General features: G+C 47.3%; 1 protein-coding gene across 3 annotated transcripts in view; it reads right to left on the bottom strand.

The window, feature by feature from the left end:
* ESRP1 (epithelial splicing regulatory protein 1) overlaps positions 1-17,278 on the bottom strand; it is a 61,455-nt gene extending 44,177 nt beyond the window's left edge. For all 3 annotated transcript variants that reach the window (XM_075061981.1, XM_032787203.2, XM_032787204.2), the window contains exons 1-4: positions 17,053-17,278; positions 16,517-16,645; positions 12,198-12,311; positions 7,443-7,557 (exon numbers count right to left, since the gene is read on the bottom strand). In XM_075061981.1, the coding sequence (XP_074918082.1) occupies positions 7,443-7,557; positions 12,198-12,311; positions 16,517-16,645; positions 17,053-17,184 (490 nt within the window). In that variant the 5' untranslated portion in view covers positions 17,185-17,278. The remainder of the gene's footprint in view (positions 1-7,442; positions 7,558-12,197; positions 12,312-16,516; positions 16,646-17,052) is intronic.
* Between the last annotated feature and the right edge of the window lie 3,848 nt (positions 17,279-21,126).

Genomic DNA, 21,126 nt, shown 5'->3' with positions numbered 1-21,126 from the left:
TTAAGGGAGAGTCACTTCAAACCATTCTACCTTAGGCCCATTTGTACAGAAGGTTTCTTTTCCTACCACCACAACCACCACCCGTCCCTCAGTCTCACTCCACACTTGCCCCCCATATTGCCTCCCTCCTCCCATTCCCTTTCTCCTTTCCCTTTTCATTTAGCTTATCCCCCATGGCTTTCAATCCTGGCACGTATCCACTCACCCCAAAATTGTCTCAACATGATAGTTCTTCAGAAAAAGCCATTACCTTTGAGGAAACAAGGATCTTTCAACACACAAAGATTTAAATAATATACCAAGATTCCAACTTAACTTCCAGAAAACCTTTTGGGCTTGCAGTGCAAGAGCCTGAAGACTTAGGGTTTCCCCAAAAACTAACTGCAAGCAAGGGGGAAGGATGTCAGTGACTCAAAAAACAAAACAACCCTCCCCCAAAACACCTCCCTTTTCACTTCCACAGAAACATGGTTCACTTTGAACTTCTCCCACTTATCATATGGCAGATGTACTGACCTTCTCCATGAACAGTGACTGAGACGCTATTTGTGACTGCAGAAACAGACATCCAACTATGGAATGCCTCACCAATGTCACACACAATCATCTTCCAGAGGTACATCTGCCCAGGCCCAGATTACCCAGTGTACTCTCTGGGCACTAGCACAGGGGCCCCACCAATCACTGAGGAGTAGGGTGGGGGAAGAAATGAGCAGAGCTGCAGCTCTGCACACTAGGTCACATCACCACTCCCTCAAATTTGGTTCAGCTGCTCCTCCCTGAGACAGGGGCAGCCAGGCCAAACCTGAGTGGCACTGACTGCATGTGCCAAATCACAACTCCACTCAGGTGCCCCACCTCCATTCCCACAGTGCAGAGAACCCCAAAATTCTTTCAGTTGGCACAGTCTCTGCTGTCCATTCCATGTCACCTGAACCAATTAACTGGATCACCAACGTAGACTTGGACATCTAACATTTTAAGCCAAATGAAAGAAAGACTGAGTAGCACTATGGGGGCCTAATCCTGGCTGATCCCTAGGCACCACAACAGTAAATATGAATAACTTGCATGGGTGAGGGGATTAAGTTAAAATGAAAACCTTTCTGAGTGCTGAGTTATAGTTGTGTTCCATGTAAAGCTTTTTACAGCCTTACATATAGAGACAGACTATTTTTGCCACTTCACTATCCAGATTCTGTTCAGCATGTTCCAATTTATGTTTCATTAAAAAAAAAAAGACAGATTCACAACACAGCAACAACAGGAGTACTTTCTTTAGGGTATTAGATTGTTTACTCTTCAATATATATTCCTCATTAAGACAGTCTGCCTCCCACTAAGCCCAGAAAGAAGAAAGACAGCTATTCTCACTCCATTTATATCCTCTGTTTACTTGCCATTTAATGGCTTCTGCACCCCAATCTTGAGAGAAAGGAGGATGAGTCTTCTGGAGACTGATCTAGGAATAGTCATGCAAGCTTTATTCATTCCACCCTAAAGGCATTCACAACAGTGAAAACTGGCTTAACAAGTTCTGCAAATCAAGAAGTCCTCTGAATTAGGGAGATACAGAGGTGCAAAATGAACACTCCTTGGCCTTCTGTATATTTGCACATGAGTTGAACATAATTTCCTGAATAACCACAACTCCTTTCTTTGCAGGAATGTACTTGTTTCTCCAATGGCTTTTCTGTAGAGTTGATTTTCTTGTCACTGTCACATTACTTTCACTTTAGGTCATGCCAAGAAAACAAGGTTTGCCACAAACTCAAACAGTAAAAAAATTGCTTGATTCCATAATAATGATAGCAGAGGAGACTTCTCAGGAGAGAAGATTTTTGTTAGGTAGCATCAGTTCTTCCTCAATTCCCTAAAATAAAGGTGGCACTTTTAGAGCACTATTTCCCTTCCTTAGCATCCTAGCAGTCTTTAAAACCAGTGGCCCCCAATATGGTGCCCGTGGGCACCATGGTGCCCACCAGGGCATTTATGTGCACCCAGCTAGTGCCCAGCAGGGGAGAGAAGCTGCTGCACCGCGCCTGCTGGAGACAGAGAACTCTGGGACTGCAGGCTGCGGGCGCCAGTGTTCTCTGTCCTCCCAGCTTCTCTCTGCACTGCCCAGAACTGGCGCAAAAAAACAAAACCAAAACCAAAAACCACTCCAACTCTGTCGAATGGACGGAATGCCGCCCCGTAGCATGTGCTGCCCCAGGCACGTGCTTGCTCCACTGGTGCCTGGAGCCAGCCCTGTATGTGAGTAATTGTTGGCGCCGCCACACTCTTCTGAAAACATGAATGTGCTACTGGCCACAAAAAGGTTGGGGACCACTGTTTAAAACAAACAAAAACAAAAAAATAAAAAACTACTTATAATTTCCACTGGAGAAGTAGAGGGAGAAAGAGTGCATTCACAGAATGGTCTGGAATTCTTGAAACTGGAATCCCTTTCTTACCATAGATTGAGGTAATTTTAACTGATTAAATTGATTATAAACCCTCTCTAAAAGCAAAATAAGGTACCCAATTATTAATTCAGTTTAATAACTCTGTACTCTTTTTACAAGAGGTTGCCTCCTCCGCACAAAATATATTATCAAGCATAACACACTGTTATTTACCATTCTGTGCAAGGGGGCTACTTATGGTTAGTTGAAAAGAGACAATGAACACATGCAATACAGGTCTCACATACACAAGGCTAGATTGTCCATGATCCTGCACCTTGTACAGTCATTTACACTAGTGAGAATGAATGCATAAAAAAGGTATTCTGATTTGGTAGCATTTTATATAGTAATACTTAATCCTTATACTTTTTTTTTTCCTTCCACAGATGTCAAATCTTCTCTCAAAGAATTATTCCCATTTTACAGATGGGGAAATTGAGGCACAGAAAGGCAAAATTACTTAGTGTCACTCATCAGGCCAGTGGCAGAACCAGGAATACAAGCCAGGTTTCCTGAGGCCCAAGCAAGTTGTTTATTAGCCCATACTGCCTCCCTATTCTGCAGTCAGCGTACAAGGTACAGAGCAATGGAGAATCTGACTTACACAAAGTTCCACTGTTTCACATTAGGGTACATCCAGACTACCCGCTGTATCGGCAGGTAGTGATCAATTTTTCAGCGCTCGATATATCGCATCTCATCTAGACGCGAAATATCGATCCCCAAACACGCTCCCGTTGACTCTGGAAGCAAGCTGCGGTAGCAGAGTCAACACGGGGAGCTGCGGATGTCGATCCTGCGTCGTGAGGACCTGAGGTAAATTGATCTAAGATACGCAACTTCAGCTATGTGAATAGCATAGCTGAAGTTGCGTATCTTAGATCAATACCCCCCACTAGTGTAGACCAGCCCTTAGATTCAGACCTCATGTCCTCTCCGCTTACCAAATGGAAGATACTTAGTTGCTTTAAGAGCAGAGGGACTGAGGAAATTCTGCAAGAGTATGCAATATTTTTAAGTTTCCTTTCAAATGACTTCACATTCCGCAGGCCTGGCTTTTCCTTTAAACTCCTATTTCAAGTTTGAGTTACTTTTCATTCAGAGTCTGCCTACCTTTACTAAAAATTCACTCATTTTTGAAATAAAGTGCCTAATGTACTAATTTTTTTCCACTGAAATGGGACTGTTTAAGTCAGTAATGCGAACAGAGAAGGAGCTTAATAGTTTATTGCAAATATTTTGCACATCGTTACAGCCTACCAATTAATGATAAGCATGCCACTTATACAGTGTTTTCCCCCAACATCAGGAAACGATCATCTGCTAGACATTTTCACCAGTTTCTACCACTATTTTAAGAACACAGAAATACTATCCCAGTCTGACTAAAATTGGCAGTCTATGAAACAAGCCACTCTGTAACAGTAGTTAAGAAGACACATGAACCAAACCAAAAAAAAAAAAAACCCAAAACAGAAAACCTACCATGAGAACAAATCCTTTATCCAATCAAATTAAGCACACAAAGACAGTGAATATTTTAGCCATGTCACATAAACAGAACAAAGTTTACAATGAGATGTCACCAAGGAAAACAGACCTACAAAGCAGTCAAATAATCTGGAACCAGAAACACAAACAAAACAAATCACTGAAATTGTGTGTTTTCAGAGAGGTGTTCAATTAACTAGTCTATTCAGTTCAGAACTGAGGTCTACAATACAGTGTTTTGTTGAAGCTCCATTGGTGGTAGAAGCAATGGGAGCTACAACATAGGTCTTGTCTACACTGGCAGTGGCATATAGGGTATGTGTAATTACATGCTGCAGTGAAAAGCGGGCTGCACCTGCACTGTGGTGTAGCTACACGCAGCACTGGAGAAAGGCTCCAGTGATGGCACAGCACGGAAAGGCTCCAGCAGCTTCCCGTTGCTGGAACCTTTCCTCACTGCTTCACCCCGCCAGAGCCATTCACTGTGGTGGGGAAGGCTCCAGCAGTGTGACACTATATTGCTAAAAACAGTATAAAAATGGCAGTTTAGATAGGGGATGCACTGCTTGGGCATGTAGAGTATATACTCTAAGGTTCTGACGTGTCTTTACTCTATTTGCTTAAATGCCTCACCATCTACACTGCTATTTATACCCATGCTAGGGGATGTGCAGCATATCTGCACATAACAGCAGCATGCAGCGTACATATAGTGAGTTGTAAGCACCGTGCCATCCAACCCTCCTCAGAGGGGGTCTAAGTGACATTTAGAGGCCAATGGCCATGGAAATCCTCTGGTCAAATTCTCAACGTAAGATTCATCATTGCCCTCCCAATACCAAGAATGCCCTTGTGTCTTGGTCAGTACTATACTATTTGGGTCACTGAACATTTGACCCTCCTGTGGTTGGTCAGAATCTCTGCTACCCATAGATAAGAGGAAAGAGGTATATCAGACCTCATTTCCCATTGGATGGATAAAACATCTCTCACCAGTGCAGTCTCTTTCAAGTGCTTTGTACAAAACACACGTAGTTTATTGTTCAGGGATGCTGCAATAGATACACTTTGAAGCTATATGAAGTAAGCGCTTTGAAGCTGGGAGTTCTCTTATGTTTTCTAAGAAGTTTCTTGCATGTTTGCAGACAACAGTTGTAAAAAGATACCATTACCCCCTACTCCTGGACTGTATAGGAGAACCTAATAAATGTCGGAGATACTGTATATTAACAAATCTACACACGTTTTAGGATAGTGAGATAAATAAGGCACATCTCCCTTAGTGGAAAAGTTAGTTACACTGTTCTGACATCTGAAGCTACTTTCAAGCTTTGGATTTCACAGTTAAAACATTGAGACAACAACAACCACTTTATGAACTGTTATTACATAGTGTCATGTAAAAAACTGTAGTTATTTCCTATTTTTATTTAGGCAGTACTATCTCAGATGTCCCTGTGTGGTAGATGCCAGCTTTAATGGTAATCACTGTACATGTACAACAGGTGTTTATATATGGAGTGTAACCTAGTAAACTGTTTCTCACCAATATTTGTTTTAGCTTTGAAAAACTGAAGAGTATTTTAAATTCATAACCCTCCTGGCCAGGCAGCCTTTGCAGGCTCCCTTTGGTGGCATCATTCGAGGAGTCAAGTGTTTCTACTTCTGAGTTACGAAACAGGGATATGTGCAGACGTAAGAGAAGACACTAGCCACCAGGCAGGAAGAGTCTAGTCAGAGGACGTTTCTGGAGGTCAGTTTCAGTTGCTATGGATCGCCTCCAGTGCAGATTGAGAATAATGCAGCAAGAGATTTTAAGAGCCATACTTAACTGGGTTACTGGCTATGTGAGAACAGTTTCTGAAAGCTTTTTTAGCCATTGTATGCCCTCTCCATACTAGAGAAGGAGAGAAGACTGGGAAGAGACAGGATTCCTAGTCTAGTTGCATGTTAGAGGGTATACTGTGCACAGTTTACCTGAAGTATTGTGTGTCTGGATACCTCAAGTATTAAAAGCAACTCCATGTACTATTCAAAGGTTGAATATCATAATCGCTTCAGAAATAAAATGTTCCAGAAATTAAAATGAGCTCCCATAACATCCATGATCTACTATCTGCCAAACAAGGCTGAAAAAATGCTATGAAAACGCAGTACATTTAAAATGTTTCCAGTTAACATCCAAATTTTATCTCAGAGTTTAAGTGTTATAGTAATTAGGAGTTGTCATAGCTTTCCTACTCAGATTTGAACCTTAGCGTTCATAAACTGAGAAGCTAGCATGAACCCTCTAAGCTTAATTACCAGCTTAGATCTGATATCGCTGCCACCAGCCAAAAATTCNTCCAAAATCTGGGTGCTTAGCATGAACCTCCAAGCTTAATTACCAGCTTGGATCTTATCTCGCTGCCACCAATCAGGATTCTGAGTACCTGATAAACTCTCTGGTCTCCCCAAACCTTTCCCTGGGGGACCCCCAAGACTCAGATGCCCTGAGCCTCCAATCAAGGGAAATAACCCACTTCCCTTCCTGCTCTTTACTTCCTCCCAGATTTTCCCACCCTGGGTATACTAGGAGATTTCCCTGCTTCAGTCCCTTGAAACACAAAACCGAGAGGACAATTTACCTTCCCCCTCCTTCTTTTCCCCCCTCCCAGTCTTTCCCTGAGAAAGACAGTAATCCTGGCACAGAGATTCCTATCCCCTTGCCATAACTAGGAAAAGAAAAGTCAACAAGTTTTAAAAAAAGAAAGCTTTATATAAAAAGAAAGAAAAAACACATGAACATGATCTCTGCATCAAGGTGACAATACACAGGGCTATTGCTTAAAAGAAAAATATGAATAAACAGTCTTATTCAAAAAGAGATACAATTTAAAACATTCCAGCAAACTACACACATGTAAATACAAAAAAAACCCAACAACAGCCTATTGTTTTTTCTACCTTTGTACTCACAACTTTGAAACTGAAGATTAGAAGCTTGAAGATAGAAAGACCCATCTCAGAGCTGAGAGCCAGACAAAAGACACAGACCCAAACATTCCATCCCTGAGCTTTGAAAAATCCAGTTTCCTGATTGGTCCTCTGGTCAGGTGTTTGGTTCCCTTTGTTAACTCTTTACAGGTGACAGAAACATTAACCCTTAGCTATCTATTTATGACAGGAGTCAAGGTTTATCAAAACTGGACATTAAACAAGACACTAAGGCAGTGATTGTTAATATGGTAAAATTCAGAGGTAAGGAAGAGAGAAAGAAAAATTTCAGTTTAAAAAAGTCTCCCATAAACTGTTCAAAGCTTTTGCAAGGTACCACAAATTTTTGCATAGCTACCAGAGACAGAAGCATATTTAGTAGGAAACCCATTAATGACTCATTATTGTTTGCTAAATTATATCATTCCTAAACAAGCATTAAGAACACTTCTATGCTCCTGGGCTGTGTTTCTAGAAGTACTAGGCTGCCATTATAATTCAAGTTATGATTTTTAAAAAGGATACATTCTGTCATGGCAGCAACATCCAGTTTGTTAACATCAGATGAGTCAGGGCAACATTTCTTGAACTCTTTCCGCAAGTCAAAAAAGGAGTAGAAGCATTCAGGTAATAAGATATTCTGTAAGATGACATGGTGGTGACTGTAAACTAAGGTGAACCCAGTCTATATTCTCTTGAGTTTTCACATTTTACAACCAGTTTTCAAGTAAAAATACTCACCTGAATATATTATAGCACATATTTTTACAAGCCTCTTCTCTCAGTGACTTAAATATTGTTATGAATCTTTCTTACTCAGTAAGTCTGTTCCCTTGGTATAGTCAGGGATATCTGCTACCTTTACTGACAAAAGGGAAGGTTATTGCTGCTTTTTATTAATATTATTAATTCTGGGGATTCAATTCAACTGTGGGAGAGCAAAGAGATACTATTACAAAACCGCACCTAACAGTTCTTGGTTCCAATTTTCATTAGCTGCCCCATCAAACCAGAGGGGTCACAGCTCAATTTACACAGCCCAAGCAAACCTTCAGAAGACATTTTAATTTTATAGACAGCATATTTAATAAAGGGATGTTGCATTCTATTTGCAGAGTATAATCACACTTCAAATAGTTGTTTTGGCTATTTTGTAATATAGACAATGTATAGCGTGATGTGGTGTCAAGGTTTTGTCAGCACGTGCTTGTGATGGATGCATTACTAATGAGCAGCAAAGCCAAGAGTGAGTAGATACAGCTAATCTCACATAAATGCCAAAAAAGCCATTATACCCATCACTGTCTATGTCACATACTCAAACTCTTAAAGAGTTTTGTTTAATTCTTCATTCTATGGTATAAAGGTAGGCTCCCTTAATACCATGAACCCAACTGCACAAAGGGGAAGAAAATGAATGCAGGATAACCTCTAAAAGTAACCTACAATGTATTTTTAATACATACAAGTGTCATGTTTTAAAGTCTAACATCTCATAACCTTCCAGGAATAGAAGTATGTGCTGTATATTCCACTCCAACTCTTTTCCCAAATTGTGTGACTATCAAGGTTAGCAGTGGGGGTGACCCAGGAAGAGGAAGTCAGATTCCTGAAACCAGTCGCTGGTGCATAACTGATTATTGCTACTCCTTTTACATCAGGCAAAATTTTTTTTATTATTTTGGGATATGGAGAAATTTCACATGTGGGGGAAAGTGGAAACTTTTTTTTTTTTAAATCAATCCAATGTATTTTTTTTTTAAAAGGTAGATTTCTTAGAGGTTAGGAAAGTCTGAAGTCATCCTACAGGGGATTGATTAGTAACAGGCAGAACACAAGTGGGTCGTCCTAAGTACCGAGTTGGGGGAGATGATGGATATTTAGGAATTTCCTTGTAAGATTTTTTTTTAAAAAGTTCATTGAAAGCTATTAAGTTTTGGAACAGGAAATGTCTTGAGATAATTAGCATGGAATGGTGTCCACACGTAAAAGTCCTTATTTGTATCTGGCTGAAAAAAGTCAGTCACTCCTACAGCTATAAGCTTCCATGTTTAGTTCAGCTGTTCATGAGGTAATGCTTCTTTTCCAAAATTCAGCAAAACAAGATCCTTTTATCCACAATTTACTGGCCAATTTGTGTATTGGAGTACTGTGTATCGGGATGAGAGGATGTATGTATGTGTGTGTGGGGGGGGGGAAGGTGCTGTTGGAAGGATTTTAGACACTAAGGGCTTGGCTACACTTGCAAGTTGCAGCACTGGTGAGGGGCTTACAGTGCTGCAACTTACTCGGTGTCCGCACTTACAAAGCTCAGCCAGCGCTGCAATTCCCTGGCTGCAGCGCTGGCTGTACTCCTGGTCTGCTACGGGTGTAGCGAATCCAGCGCTGGTGATGCAGCGCTGCTCATCAGGTGTGGACACTCACCAGCGCTGTTATTGGCCTCCAGGGTATTAAGAGGTATCCCAGAATTCCTGTCTACAACAAACCGGAAGGTACTCCCCGGAGCTACCAAACACAGCTGCTCTTTGCTCCAGCGAGCGAGCCGAGCCGAGGCTTTGGAATGTTCACAGCTGTTTGCTTGAGGAGACAAACAGCACGGCGGGGGGGAGGGAGTCCGTCGGAGAAGCTGCTTATCTGGTCTGAAGCCTTTTTACATTTAAGAGTGATTGAGAGAGGGGTGGGGGAAATGGCCAGAATTTGCAAGGCAGGGAGCTGTCAGTGTCTGCTCCAAAAATCCGCTCTCTCTGTCTCCCCGACGCTCCCTGTCACACTCCACCCCACCCCCCTCTTTTGAAAAGCACGTTGCAGCCACTTGAACGCTGGGATAGCTGCCCACAATGCACCACTCCCAAATGTGGCCACACTGCAGCGCTGGTAGCTGTGAGTGTGGCCACACTGCAGCGCTGTTCCTACACAGCTGTAACTCCCAGCGCTGCACATTTCCAAGTGTAGCCATACCCTAAGAAGTTGGGTTTGGGCTTTGGAATATTGATAGATGGAATTTGCGTTGCTAACATAATACCTGTTTTCAGAAATTTTGCATTTAAGTGCAAGATCAGCACAGATGTTAGAACATCATTTTCTTGTACCAACTCCACCAGCAAGGGAGGGCAGGAAGAGCCCCACACATCAATGATTTTTATTATCTAGGTGTACTTGACTGGTACAGCCAGACAAAGTCGGTACTAGCCCACTGTGGACCCTAGAGCAGGAATATTCTGGTATCCCCCCGCAAATGCATAATAAAAAGTGAATAGTGGGCCCCACTTGACCTGCCTGGGGCCCTAAGCAATTGCTTAGTGTGTTTATACCTAATATCAGCTCTACAGTCAGAGTAGCTGCATTTTTCTCTACTATAAAAGTTATGAACTACAGGTTCTTTTCCTCTTTAATTGCAACATTCTTTTAAAACTGCTACTCTGGCTCTCTTATTTTAAAAATGTAAAAACTGAACTTTTATTTCACAAACGTCACCCCGCTCATGCAAACTCTTATGCAAATAGTCAACCTTCAGAATTTCCCAGTTGTGGTTTCATGACACTTCAGTCCCCCGTCCCCCCAAACTCTATTCTTAATCATTCAGTATAAACTGAACCTGCCTATGTCATAACCACTCAAAGTCAGGGCCTGTTGAAGTAGCTCATATTGGACATCCAAAACTGAGGCACTCAAAAACAGCTAACCATTTTTCAAGTCTTGGTTTTTGTTTATACTTAAGGTTTAATCTCAACATTTTGTTATCCACAAGAAAAGCCAGTGACATTCTGTAGTTGTCTGTCTGGTTTAATCTATAATCAGCACAGAGTAGATTTCAAATTACCAGCTATTTCAACACAAATAGCAACTGAAGACCCTAGCCAGCATTAAATTCCTATTGTTCTAGACGCTTATAAATACATAGAAAAGTGTTAGTTCCCCCCAAAAATCTTACAAACTAAGATGACAAAAATCAATTTTCAAAAATTCTGTTTTTTGTTTTTTTTTATTATGTACTTAATCTAACTGCAGGGAGGATGAATGCATAAAATAGGTAAATTGCATAGCAGTTAGAGAAATAATTCTATCATATGGAGAGAAAAGTATAGTTATTAAAACATGGTTTATTTTTTCATGTTTAGAATACATCAGATAGTGTGAAGTGATTCATAATACAGGAGCATTCTGTTTGTTAAACTGACTTTTTTTGAGTGATAAATATCAAATAGTAGCGGCAACTATTACATTAACAAATAATCTGATATCGCAGTCTGATATTAGCAGTAAGATTTACTGTTTTACAAGCATCAGGCTTTCAACCCATTTAAAGAAACAAGACACAGAAGAGAATGAAATGCATGGTTCAAAAACATCAGTGAAAACAGAAGACTGGAATTAAGCTGTAGCATGATTCTTAGAACATTGTTAGTTTCTAATGGTACAGAAACACAGAACTGTGCTTGATTGCACTGCAGGGACAACCATGTTATAACTGAGGTCCGTCTACACAACTGCATTCTATTGGCAATAGAGAAGTCAAATAGGGACTTGTATTTCCAAAATTACCAATCACTAACAGACTTTCATCATCAAATTATAGAAAATTTGAGGGAGATGAAGACGACAGACATGATCTCAGACCAGCGTTTGGCTCTTTACAAATACAGGCAAGTACCACTACCAGAGTGCAAGACGAATATTACATAAAGACTGAATGCTTATCTTTGAAAGCTGACCCATCTAAAGTTTCAAAACAGCATGTACAACAGTAATGTTAAAATCGTAAATTTTTCACAAAATACTTGACAAATCTTGCAAATCAGTTCCTGTATTAACTCATCACAGCAGCCTAAGGGTTTTTGTACATGAGAAATACCAAGATAGAGTAGAGTGTGAATTTAAACTGCTGCAGTTAAACCGATATGACTCCTGATGTGGATATACTTATTCCACTACAGGGGACCTTTTTCTGTTTTAGCTTAAGCCACTTCCAAAGCTGCATAAACTAAACAAGAACAAGGCCTTATTAAACTGAAATAAGAGCATTCACATGAAGAGTTATACTGGTATAACCACAGCTGTTTAACTATATTATTATAACTGGAAAATTCCCCAGTGTAGACAAGCCCCAAGAGTCTAATAAACTTATTGATGGATCAGAGATTTCTCTGTTATGACTATGCTGAAGTAGACTCATATTGGGCATCATAAAGCAAAAAGAAGCTGATCAATTCTGCATTAAAACCCAAACACTACCACAGCAGATCAGTCTTAAGGAATGTCTAATGAGTGCAGCCACCTTACCTTTTTGGAAGCCTCAGGATGCAGAAGCTGTCTGATGTGAAGCTGTCCATCGGTACAGAGACAGAAAGAAGTACCTACACCAATATTCAGTTCATTGCTCACAGACTGGTTAAACTGAAAGTTGAAAAAAATAGGCATAGTACAAAATTATGAACTGCTACATTTTGTTATGAAAGGGTCAGTGTAAGTTTCAGATCATTACAACTTGTTGAACATGAAAAGGTAAATGTTCAGTTCTATATAATGCTCTTAATAGGAATCAGGGCACATTGCTATGCTTTATTTAGGCACCTAAATACTTTGGGCTAATAGTCAAAGCTGCTGAGTCATCACAAATCCTATTAGAGTTAATGGGGACTATACATGCCCAACACACTTGGAAGTCATCCCAGAGTATTTAGGTATTTCAATAGGGCATTACAAGCCTAGCTTTAAGCACCCTAGTTTGAAAATTTCTGTTAAAATCTTTAGACTAAAGCTCCTGCCAGTGGCTGAAAGTTGGAGGAAGTTAATGAGGTGCAGTTCTCCACTGGATGGTGAGCAGCATTGCAGCAACGAGTTATGGGACCTCCTGGTTACTAGGAAAGAGGAACAGAGCACCCCTGTGCTTTGTGGAGATATGATTGGTCACGCTGGAGCCTGTCTCTACCCCAGCTCATGTGCAGAGAAGAAATAAAGTTTCAGTAAGTTTAATAAAGAAATTCAAAGAGAACCGAAACCCAACGACCTTCGATGAAAGGGCCCTGGGAGAGCAATGGCTGGGTCACTCCAACTTAACTTTCACTATACGGAAATGGAAAGAGAATAGGGCAGGTTCAGGGGATCTCAGGAGGCCCCTAGATGTGCCGGCCTCTCCCAATGCGCTCAGCTGCCACCGGACGCCCACATGGCCCTAGCAAGAAGAGCCTTCTTCAGCTTTCCAGAGGCTGCAACTCCAACCCCATGCCCCAGCCCGTCTCCTCCTCGCACGTTTGTCTTCCCAGCTAGACCATCTGCAATAGACCTACAGAGAGAGAAGCCCTCCCTGACCCTACAGAAAGAGAGGTTCAAGTATCCCACCCTAGGGACACCAGACGTCCCAATAAAATTGGGATGACATTTGTTCTGATATTTGGAGAGGGACTGGACTGGTCAACCTAGCTGGCAGGCTCTCCACCTGGCTCCAGGAAGCGGCTGGCAGGACCCTGGGGCCACTAGGTGGAGGGATGGGGGGGGGGGGGGGCATGTCTCTGTGTCCTGCGTCCACCATGAGTGCTGCTCTGCAACTCCTATTGGCCAGGAACCACAGGCAATGGGAGCTGCAGGGGTGGAGCCTATGGGGGCGGCCAGAGCCCCCGGCCATTCCTGATCCTAAGAGCTGGAGGGACCCGAGGGCCACTTCCTGAGAGCCACCCAAGGTAAGCACCTCCCAGACCCTGTCCCTGCATCTCCTCCCCCAGCCCCCAGGTGAGGAGTCGAGTGGCGGGCATGGGGGCGGGTGTGGGTGGCCAGAGGTAATAGGGTATACATGGCATGGCCAGACGCACATTGGTCTGCCTGGCCCTGTACTGCCAGTGTGACCCTTCCTGTTGGGGGTGGGCCCATGCCATGTCACACAGCCCTCCCACCCAACACTCCCCAGACCTGTTATGCCCAGCATCCTCGCCCCACAACTGCACAGTTTCCTGCACACCACCACCCTTGCCCAGCACCCCACACAGAACCCCCCACTCCCTAGTGCCCTAACACACACAGATCTCTCCCTCCCACACTACCCAGTGTCCTTCTACACCGCTCCACCACAATTACACAGTGCCCCACACAGCCCCACCTCCACTACCCAGCACCCCCCCCAACAGCTCCCCCTACTGCCTAGCATCCAAAACCACACAAACCTCCTCCACTGCCCAGCATCTCTTCCCCTCCCCCCGATGTACCAGACACTCACTCCCCCATGCCCTGGCCCTGGGAGGTGAGGTGATGGGCTGAGCCAGCAGTGTCAGGGCCTGTCTCAGGGCAAGAAATCACTCCGGTACCTTGGGTAGGGTTGCCAGGTGTCCAGTTTTCAACCAGAACACCTGGTTGAAAAGGGACCCTGGAGGCTCCAGTCAGCACCGCCAACTGGGCTGTTAAAAGTCTGGTCTCCGGTGCTGCAGGGCTAATGCAGGCTAGTCCCTACTTGTCCTGGCACTGTACTGCGCCCTAGAAGCGGCCAGCAGGTCTGGCCCTTAGGCGGGGGGGGGGGGGGGGCAACGGGGCTCTGTGAACTATCCCCACCCCAAGCACTGGCTCCGCACTCCCATTGGCTGGGAACCACAGCCAACAGGAGCTGGGGGGGCGCTGTGTCTGCAGGCAAGAGCAGGGCAGGGAGCCTCCTGGCCCTCCCACCTAGGAGCCAGACCTGCTGGCTGTTTCTGGGGCACAGAATGGAGCTGGTCCTTAACCCCGCTGTGCTGCTGACTCGGAGCTGCCAGAGGTAAGCCCGCACCCAAACCCCCTGCCCCATCCCTGAGCCCCCCCAAACCTAGAGACCCATCCTACACCCCAAACCCCTCATCCCCAGCCCAACTCCAGAGCCTACACCCCCAGCCAGAGCCCTCACTCCCCACCCACTGCTCCCCCTCCCACCCTCTGAACGCCTCGATCCCAGGCTGAAGCACCATCCTGCACCCGAAACCCCGTATCTCCACACCCACCCCAGAGCCTGCATCCCCAGCAGGAGCACGCACCCCAACTCCCCGCCCCTAGCCCAGAGACCCCTCCCGCATCCTGAACTCCTCATCTCCGGCCCCACCCCAGAGCCCATACCCCCTCCTACACCCCAACCCCGTCTCAACTTGCAGTCTCCTCCCACACTCTGAATCCCTCAGCCTGAAGCCCCCTCCTGCACACCAAACCCCTCATCCCAGCCCCACCCCAGAGCCTGCACCCCTAGCCAGAGCCCTCACCTCCTCCCACATCCCAACCCCTTGCTCCAGCCCAGTGAAAGTGAGTGAGGATGGGGGAAAAGCCAGAAATCGAGGTGGGAGGGAGAATGTAGTGAGTGGGAGGGTGGGAACCTCAGGGTAGGGGTGGGGCTAGGGCATAGGCATCAACTTCTGGCACCAGTGGGTGCTCAACCCCCCTGCCCTGCCCCCATTCCAACCCCTTCCCCAAAGTCTCTGCCCCAACTCCACCCCTTCCCTGCCCCTATTGGACTCCTTCCTCACCTCCTCCCCTGAGCGCCATGCATTCCCACTCTTCCCCTCTGACTCCCACAGCTTGTTTCACACAGCAAGCATTGGGAGGGGAAAAGGGGGAAGCGGTGGTAGAGAGGTGAGCTGGGGCAGGGAGCTTGGCTACTGGTGGATACAGAGCACCCACCAATTTTTCCCTGTGGGTGCTCCAGCCCCAGAGCACCCATGGAGTCTGCGCCCATGGGCTAGGGTGTTCAGTACTGTGGGATTAGAAAATTGGCAGCCTTACCCTTGGGAGCAACACACAGGGCCTGCCCTGGCCAGGCTCCCTCAGGACCCACTTGTCTGGAGGGGCCCAGCCAAGCCCCCCACACTGGGTAGGACCGGCCATGGTTCTGCTTAGGTCCCATGCAGTTCGGCTCAGGGGAGGCAGGCGGGGCCCCGCAGATGGTAGGCATCAGAGACTGTCCAGAGCTGAAGCGACACTGGGGTCCGGCCATGGCAGGGGGCAGAGAGGAGCCAAACAAAACCACCACTCACTGCATGCCATGCAGGAGGCAGGCTGTTCTGTATGGGTCCAGATTTACCATCTCTCTGGGGACACACACAGCAACTACCATGCCTGATTGCCTCACACACACTCCCCGACTGCTAGGAAGGATAGACAACTCCTGGAAGGATCCCCAGACAGCCCAGCTGGCCTCACAATGGGGGAGCCCTTTGGGGAGGCCACTGGAGCCCATGAATGAACACGTCTGGAGCAGTGAAAATGGGAGCCCACAGGGGGAACAGAGGAGGGGGACAGAGCAGCTGGAGCCCATGAAGCAGGGATGGAGCCCATGGGGGGCCAGAGCTAGAGCCAGGGCAGTGCGCTCCTGACCCATAACTTAAAGCAGGGGCTGGAACTGGGGACCGTGCACCCCCCTCCCCTATGGCTCTGGTGGGGGCTGTACACCTACCCCACCCCCCGTGTGTCCTGATATTTTACTCTTGCCATCTGGTCACCCTATCCCACCCCCTCCCCAGTGAGTTTCTGTCTGTCCGGGGGAGCGGAGACCCCCCGGGCTCTTCGCACACCCTCTGCAGTCAGAAGCGTCTCTCTGGGAGGCTCGAATCCCTGGAGAAGGGTTTGAGAAGCCACACTGAAAGCAGAAGGGGGTTCACCTGTTGCAGGGCTTGTTCCAGCTGCGGGACTCGCGCCAGGCTCTCCACCTCCAGCTTGGTTGTTTCTTTGCATTCTTCTGTCAGGTCCAAGCGCTCCGGTCTAACCAGCACTTCGTGTAGGTTCCCCGTCTCCGGAGGGAGAAAGAGGTAAGCGCTCTCTGCTCCCGCCTTGGCGAGCAAGCGCCCAGGGAGAACCCCCTGTAGGACTTGTGGTAAGCAGGGCTTTGCATTCCCCCTCCCCCCGCAGCGTGTAGGGCGGCTGGCCCGGGGGAAAAGCCTGTTTGGGCGGGCGCGCCATGGGGCTTGGTGGAGGTTGTTTGCTTGAACACAACCCCTGTCACAGAGGGGTGGTCTGGGCTGCCGCATAACTCCGTCTGCGCTCCTAGCCCAGGCGGCGCCTCCTCCACGCGGGCAGACACCAGCCCTAACTTGGCAGCTGGTTAAATCCCCCCGCAGGGAACCCCCAGCGGAACGCACACGGGCAATCCCTGCCAGCAGCCTCCCTTCCCCTCCTTGGGGGCTACTCTGAGAAATACCTTCTTGCGGGCCAGATCCACCACTTTCCATAGCAGCTGGACCAGCTCTTTCTCATCGGATCCCAGCTTAGCCCCCTGAGCACCAGCAGACGTCCCGAACAAGATCACCAGGTAGTCAAGAGACGCAGTCATGATGATCGCCAGGGAAGGACAAGAAACCAGATTCCTGCCCCAGTTTTACCGAGAACACCCTGCTACACACACCACCCCTGGAGTGTAAAGGAAGAAACCCGCCCACCCCAGCGCACACCTGCAGCCACTTAGCTCTCCCCTACCCACCACCACTCCCCGGAGACCTGTTCAGGAGGGGAGGCGTGTGCAGCGTCCCCCTTTTGTAGCTGACTGCTTGGGAACCAAGGCAAACCAGGGCTGCGCCCCTAGGAGACGCGCAATGGAGGCGAGCGTCTCTGTTTTGGGATGTGGCTCTACCTGGTCACTCTCCCTCCCCACGTGGTGCAGGTAAGAGACACCTGACTGAGCCCGCCCATTGGCTCCTTCAAACAAAGACGTGGCAGCAGAAGGGGAGGAGGCAACGGCTAGGGGTAGGTAGCAGTTGCAGGAGGAGGTGATGGCCGGGGTAGCAATTAGCAGAGTGGGAGGAACCAACAGCAAAAGGGTGAAAGGGCAGGAGCAGAAAGAGGGGGAGCAGGTAGGGGCGAAGGGGTACAAGAGGCAGGAATACCAAACTGGGGTTGAGGAGGCAGCAGCAGGAAAAATGAAAACCAGAGGGGTCCCAGGAGAAACAGGAGGTGATGGAAGGGGTAGGAAAAACTGGGGGATGCGAGGTTGAGAGGCAATAGGAGACAGGGGAGCCAATAGCATGGGGAAGGTGCAGCCGCAGCCCGAAGGTAATGCGGCAGGAGGAGGAGGCACTTCCTAGCGAATGACAAAGTTGCCGCTGTGAGATCAACATGTCTTCTAGTGCCCAAAGGAAGGAGCTCAGCTGAGACCTGGCTGCGTCCAGCCCTTCGCTTGCCCTGCAGGGTCATTGCAACCTTTCCCCTCCCTGCGGGTGATGTGTAAAACCAAAGAAACGTGAACAGCTGTAACACCGCTTGGTGATCACTAGAGTCCCAATGCCGCTCACCCCAGGAGCTCTGTGAGAGGAGAAGGGGGTTAGTCCTGCCGGAGGGGGTCAGGAGACATCGCGCTCCCCACTCCAGGTAGAAGAAACTCAGCGCGCGCCAAATCCACGCTACAGGGAAACCAGCTCTGCTGAAGCTTTGAAGTTCAAAGGTGGAAGGAGGGGAGCTAGATAGGGGAGTAGGATCAGAGAAGGGATTGTGGAGGCAGGGGGTGGGGAGACAGGCTCCTAGGGGAGAGGAAGGAGCTGATGACGAGCCGGCCGGCAGGTCAGGTGAGTACAAGGAAAGCCGATCACGTGGAACAGAGGGCTAAGAGTGTGGGGCTGGGAGCGGGAGGGAGGCGAATGGGTGGGGAGCTGGTGGTGGGTGTGGAAAGGCAGCACTTATCGGGCGTTGCTGGAACTTGTTCTGTGCAAACGCAGCAGCGCGGCGTGCCTCCCACAGTAGGAAGGGGGAGAGGGGCAGTTTCCCGCTGACTCCCTTTTCAGGATCAGGGGCGGAAGCCTAGCAGCAATTCAAGGCATTGAGCCCAGGACCGCTTCCTTCAGTCCCTTAATACTGCTGAGAAGGCATCTATCAAATCAGCACTGCGGCCACCCTGGCGGCATTGCTGCGTGTGGTTCAAACTTCAGGCAGAGACCCTCAGCGCTGTGCTGTGACTTTAGCAGGCAGGTGTGGCGTCTGTGCTAGGGTTGCCAAGTTTCTAATTGCATAAAACACGAACACCCCTCCCATCCCTTCGGGTGAGGGAGAGGGCTCGGGGTTGAGACAGGGGGTTAGTGTGTGTGTGTGGTGGGGGGTGAGGACTCCGGCTCGGGGTGTGGGCTCTGGGGTGAGGATGGGGTTGAGGGGTTTAGAAGGTGGGAGGGATTGGGGTTGTGGACTCTGGGATGGGGCTGGGGATGAGGGGTTTGGGTGAGGGAAGGGGCTCTGGGCTGGGTACGGTGTGGGGGCTCTGGGGTAGGGCGGGGGATGAGAGCTTTATGGTGGAGGTTGAGAGGGGGTGTTGGGGGTGTGTAGGCTCCAGAGGGAATCTGGGTGTGGGAGGGGATTCTGGGTTGGGAGGGGGGTTCAGATGTGGGATCCTAGCAGCACTTTCCATGAACGCCAGGTCCCTGGAGCCCCTAAATGCATGGGTGGCCAGGGAGGGTCTGTGCACTACCCTTGCACCCACAGGCAGGGGAAGTTCTAGGTATTTTGCTGCCCAAAGCACGGCAGGCAGGCTGCCTTCAGCGGCTTGCCTGTGGGAGGTCCCCGGTCCTGCAGATTCGGCGGCATGCCTGCGGGAGGTTTGCCGAAGCCGTGGAACCAGTGGACCTTCCACAGGCATGCTGCCAAAGGCAACCTGCCTGCCGCCCTTGCGGTGACCGGCAGAGTGCCCCCCATGGCTTGCCGCCCCAGACACGCGCTTGGCGTGCTGGTGCCTGGAGCCACCCCTGCCTGCATGTGGTGTGCCTGCAGCTCCCATTGGTTGGACACCTAGCAACTCTAACTGCTGCCCCCACAAACACCACCTACATTTCATAAAGTGGTTCCAGACCATCAATCAAATCCCTATGGGAGACCCACCTGCCTTTCCCCATCCCCCTTGAGGGAGTACGGGGCTGCTGCTAAGGAGAATGGAGTGAGTGCAGTACAGTGCAGTTGACCCCAGACAGACACATGTGCTGGGCACACTGAAGAGACGCAACTACTGTGAAAGGCCATTTATGTGAAAACTCACTTCCAAATTTTTTGTAATTAGACATAGCAGATACTTATTTGTACTTCTAGGGCAATGTTCATTCATGGATCTGAAAGGTGTTTACAATTATTCATTAATTAAATCTCCCCATACACACACACACATTTTTTTAAAGAGATCTGCAGAACATTTTAATCAGCACTGAAATGCAGCCATGTGTTTTTTTCTTTTCAAATTGCAGTTGTTACACAATATTACACAACAATTTGGGCCAGGAAGTGAAAAATATCCAAATGGAACTAATGGCTGTATGCAGCTAGTGCCTTTCATACAAGTATCTCTATCTCATCACTTAGGTGGTATTATACCCATTTTAAAAATATGTAACCCGAGATACCAAGATATAAGGTTGGAAATTTACACACAGCAGTTCCAATGGGGCTAAGTCTCAATCTCTCTGCATATTTGCTCCCTTATTTTCAGGTGCTCAAGTATCAAAAGGGGACAGGCCATGGGCAGAGAATGGCTTGTCTGAGGAGTCATGTCTTCAAGTTTGGTTCTCATTGTACTAATAAGGCACTAGACTTTAAGTTCCCCTTCCTGGGTAGCCTGATCCAAAATCTTCTGAAGTCGATGGGGGCCTTTCTACTGACTTCAAGAGACTCTTAGGCCTGATCTATACCTAAAACATAGGTTGACCTAACTACGTTGCTCAGTAGTGTGAAAAATTCAAACCCAAGAGAGATGTGGGTAAACTGACCTAGGCCCCATTAAAATAAAGCTAGGTGGATGGAAGAATTCAACCTAGCTAAAGCCTTTAGAGAGGGTGGATTTACTCAAGTGATGGATAACCTCCTTTCATCACTGTAACAATTGTCTACACAGTTGTGCTACTGCAGCACTTGTAGTATAGACATCCACAAAGGGACATAGGCATTGCAATGCCTAAATTTTCAGTGCCTGGAAAATAATTGAAACAACAATGAGATCTGCAAACCCAGTGTTAGACACACCTAGGCTCCCTATACAATACATGGGAAAAGACAGACACCTAAGAATGGGACCAACAAAAGCTGGCATGCTGGGCAGGAGGCCACCTAAGCTCGCCAGTGGGAGATGCAGACCAGAGGGATGTCTTAAATCCCGCCCCTTAAGAGTTAGGAACGTAAATCTGGGCTGTAGTGGGAGGCGCATATCTCTGCTTTTGAGCCACAGCCAGAAACCTCTCTCCAGGAGTCAGGAGGCTTAGGTGCCCAAGTTATTTCTTGCAAGAAATGCTGGATGAGGAGGAGATGGTGGCGGTGT

This window comes from Chelonoidis abingdonii, chromosome 2 (genome assembly GCF_003597395.2).
Source record: "Chelonoidis abingdonii isolate Lonesome George chromosome 2, CheloAbing_2.0, whole genome shotgun sequence".
NCBI lineage: Eukaryota > Metazoa > Chordata > Testudines > Testudinidae > Chelonoidis > Chelonoidis abingdonii.
The sequence above is the reverse complement of the archived record's forward strand: the minus strand, read 5'-3'. Positions and strand labels throughout refer to the sequence as shown.